At 37.6% G+C, this 3,472-nt stretch overlaps 1 protein-coding gene across 1 annotated transcript; it reads right to left on the reverse strand.

Moving 5' to 3' along the window:
* Positions 1–1,526: 1,526 nt before the first annotated feature.
* On the reverse strand, positions 1,527–2,513 carry LOC109695908 (olfactory receptor 4D10-like). The gene has a single exon (XM_074069523.1). It carries the CDS (start codon positions 2,466–2,468, stop codon positions 1,527–1,529), a length of 942 nt encoding a protein of 313 aa, XP_073925624.1. The 5' UTR covers positions 2,469–2,513.
* Between the last annotated feature and the right edge of the window lie 959 nt (positions 2,514–3,472).

Below are 3,472 nucleotides of genomic sequence, written 5' to 3' on the forward strand. Positions count from 1 at the left end.
ATATTCTACATATGAGAGAAAACATAATATTTGTATTTCTGAGTCTGGCTTATTTAAATTAACAGGATGATCTCTGTTCTATCCATTTTCCTGCAAATGACATAATTTTATTCTTCTTTATGGCAGAAAAATATTCCATGATTTACATGTATCACATTTGCTTTATCTATTCATCAGCTGATGGGTACCTAGACTGATTCCATTGCTTGGCTAACATGAATAATGCTGTAATAAACATGGGTGTATGAGTATCTCTACTATAGCTGACTTACATTTCTTCAGATATATGTCCAGGAATGGTACAGCAGGATCACATGGTATTTCTGCTTTTTAGATTTTTGAGGAAGCTCTATACTGCTTTCCATAGTGACTGAACTAATTTACTTTCTCACCTATAGGGTTCCTTTTTTTCTGAATGCTCTTTATCATTTGTCATTTGTTTTCTTGATAATGGCCTTTCTTTCTTTCTCTCTCTCTTTCCTCTCCTGCCCTCTCTGTTCTTTTCTTTCTTTCTTTCTTTTTTTTTTGAGATGGTATCTTTCTATGTTTCTCTATGTTGCCAGGTTGGCCTTCAACTTCTGGATTCAAGTGATCCTCCTACATCAGCCTCTCCATTATCTAGGACTGTAAGTGTGTGCCACTGTATCCAGCTTTTTTCTATCACTTGAGCTACTCCACAAGACCACGCTCAATTATTTGAGGAGCAGAAACCAGTGGGAGGCAATATTTAGTCATTAAGTTTCTTAATTCAACAAATTTTTAATAGTTTTTACTATCTCCCATTTGTCTCAGGTGCTATGGATATGACAATAAATAAAACAGGATCCTCCTTAGGGATACAGGAAGGAAGAAAACATGAAATTTGAAACCAAGTCCCATGTACTGAGCTAGAGCTTAGCATAGGCTGCTAGTGGGATACACTGGCATGGTGGACAGCAGGTCTGGATTCAGAGGAAGGTCAGATAAGAAACTTTCTTGGGGTCACAGAACTCATAACTGGTGGGGTCCATATTGTAACTCAAGCATATGTAACTCATAGGCAAATGATCTTAAGCACTGGAGTGTGGGATTTAGATTTAAAATCCTCAGGTGAAAGTTATTTAATTTATTCTTGTAGAATGGGAGGAGGAACTTAATTTGGATGTGATTATTTCATTAGGATGTGATTCCTTTATGAAAGACATCACAGAGTCCCAAAACCCATATGTGGGCTGATAATATGTGTCTCAGATCCCTTCCTGGTAACAATGCAGAAGTATAGTAGGAATATTTGAGTGTTTTTTGATTCAGTTTCTTTTAGTTTATCCAAGGCTGTATTGCAAAAGCAATATGCATCTCTATTGCAAAAAATTTTATTTCTTTACTTTCTTCTGTGACCTAAAATTTATCTATTTTTATGACATGGTGATCAGAACCATTGAAAGTCGTGTGTATGTTAGTAGAAATGAAGAAATTAATTATAAATCACTTAGTAAATACAGTTTACTTGTTATGCAAACATCTTCAAAAGTGGTGATAGGAGGAAACTACTGATCTATTCCATTACAAGGTCCAAACCTTTTCCTGACTCTCCTCATGGATGACTTCATCTCCTGATTCCTTAGAGTATAGATTAATGGGTTCAGCAAAGGGGAGATGACAGTGAAGGTGACAGAGATGGCCTTATCTGTGGGGAGGGCAGTGAAGGGCCGGGCATAGACATAGATGCAAGGCACGAAATGCAGGGTCACCACAGTGATGTGGGAGGTGCAGGTGGAGATGGCTTTCCTTCTGCCCTCCCCTGCCTGAGACCTTAGCAGTGATAATATGACCACATAGGACACCAGAAGCAAGAATAGCCACAGGGTGGTGAGCATCCCATTATTGGAAATCATCAACACTTCGAGTATAAAAACATCTGTACACGCGAGTTTGAGGACTTGGGGGACATCACAGTAGAAAGTGTCAAGAACGTTGGGTCCACAGAAGGGGAGTGGGAGCAAGAGCGAAATCTGCACAATAGAGTGGACAAAACCCCCAGCCCAGGAGGCTGCTATCAACCCAACACAACGGCCTCTGCTCATGATTGTCACATAGTGCAGGGGCTTAGAGATGGCTACATATCGATCAAATGCCATCACTGACAGAGAAATCGCATCCACACCTCCAATGAGGTGAAAGAAAAACATCTGAGTGAGGCAGCCATCAAAGGAGATGGTCTTTCTCTCTGAGAGAAGGTCCACCAGAACCTTGGGGGCAGTGATGGAGGAAAAGCTAATGTCGGCAATAGATAAATTTCGGAGCAGAAAATACATGGGGGTGTGAAGGCGGGATTCACAGGTCACGGTGAACATGATGAGGAGGTTTCCCAGTAGAGTTGTCACATATACCAAAAATAGGAGAAAAAATAAGATCAAGCTCACATCCTGATTCTGGGTTAGACCAAGGAAAACAAGTTCTTTTACTCTGGAACAATTTTCCATCTCCATTCAATCATCCTCCTTTTTGAGTTTTTGTTTCAAGCTATATCATAGGGAAGCGCTGTGCTATTTGTCTTGTTTCCTCCTAAGCACCTGGAATGCACTTCTGAATTTTCCATACATGGCTGTAATGTTTGTAATATATTGAGTTGTCCACACTTTTAAGATTGTCATCAATTTTGTGTTCATAGGCAAAATCATTCAATAATTTTTTCCTATAGAACTATTTGGTGACAGAAAAAATATGAAATAGTGACACTTACATAGCATAGTTTATTTTTTTCTGTTTCTTTTTTAAATTTTTATTTTAGTTTTGAATTAGTACACATTAGTGATATGAGGGAAATTCATTGTAATAAGTCTATGCACGCATACACTGTACTTTGAAAAAGTTCACCCCCATTATATTTCCATTTCCCCTTCTCTTCCTCTTTGCTTCCCCTCTTTCAAACAGTGTTTGGTTGGTTTCATTATGCTGCCTTCATATGTATATGTGTTGCATATTTTTATTCTCTTCACTCTTAACACTTCATTCTTCAGCATCCTTTCCTTTCCCACTTCCCTTCCCACTGATCACCCCTAGGCAGACCCCATATACACTCATGTCTCATTATCATTGTCATCATTATTATTATCACTGTCATAATCATTTTAGGTGTAGATTCCACAAATGAGTGAGAACATGAGATAATTTGGCTTTCTGAGCTCAGTACACAGCATATTTTAAAAAGATAAAATTACCAGAGTCCATTTTTATTCTTTTGATATAAAACTTTCAATGTACTAAGACTTTTCTCTGCTTTAATAAAATATTTCATCACCCTTGTCACTTATACTAATTTTGAAGTCAAAGTTTCAGGCTTTTATAAACGAATGAAGTAAAATTACCTTTTGTGGATTCTTATTTCCATTTTAACAGTCTCTGGTTTGTTCATTATTATTTTTATTATTATTATCTGTTTTATACACTGTTCAGGAACACATTTGGATAAGTTCCTATGGACATTTTGGAT

The sequence above is a fragment of the Castor canadensis genome, chromosome 1, assembly GCF_047511655.1.
Source record: "Castor canadensis chromosome 1, mCasCan1.hap1v2, whole genome shotgun sequence".
Taxonomy (NCBI): Eukaryota; Metazoa; Chordata; class Mammalia; order Rodentia; family Castoridae; genus Castor; species Castor canadensis.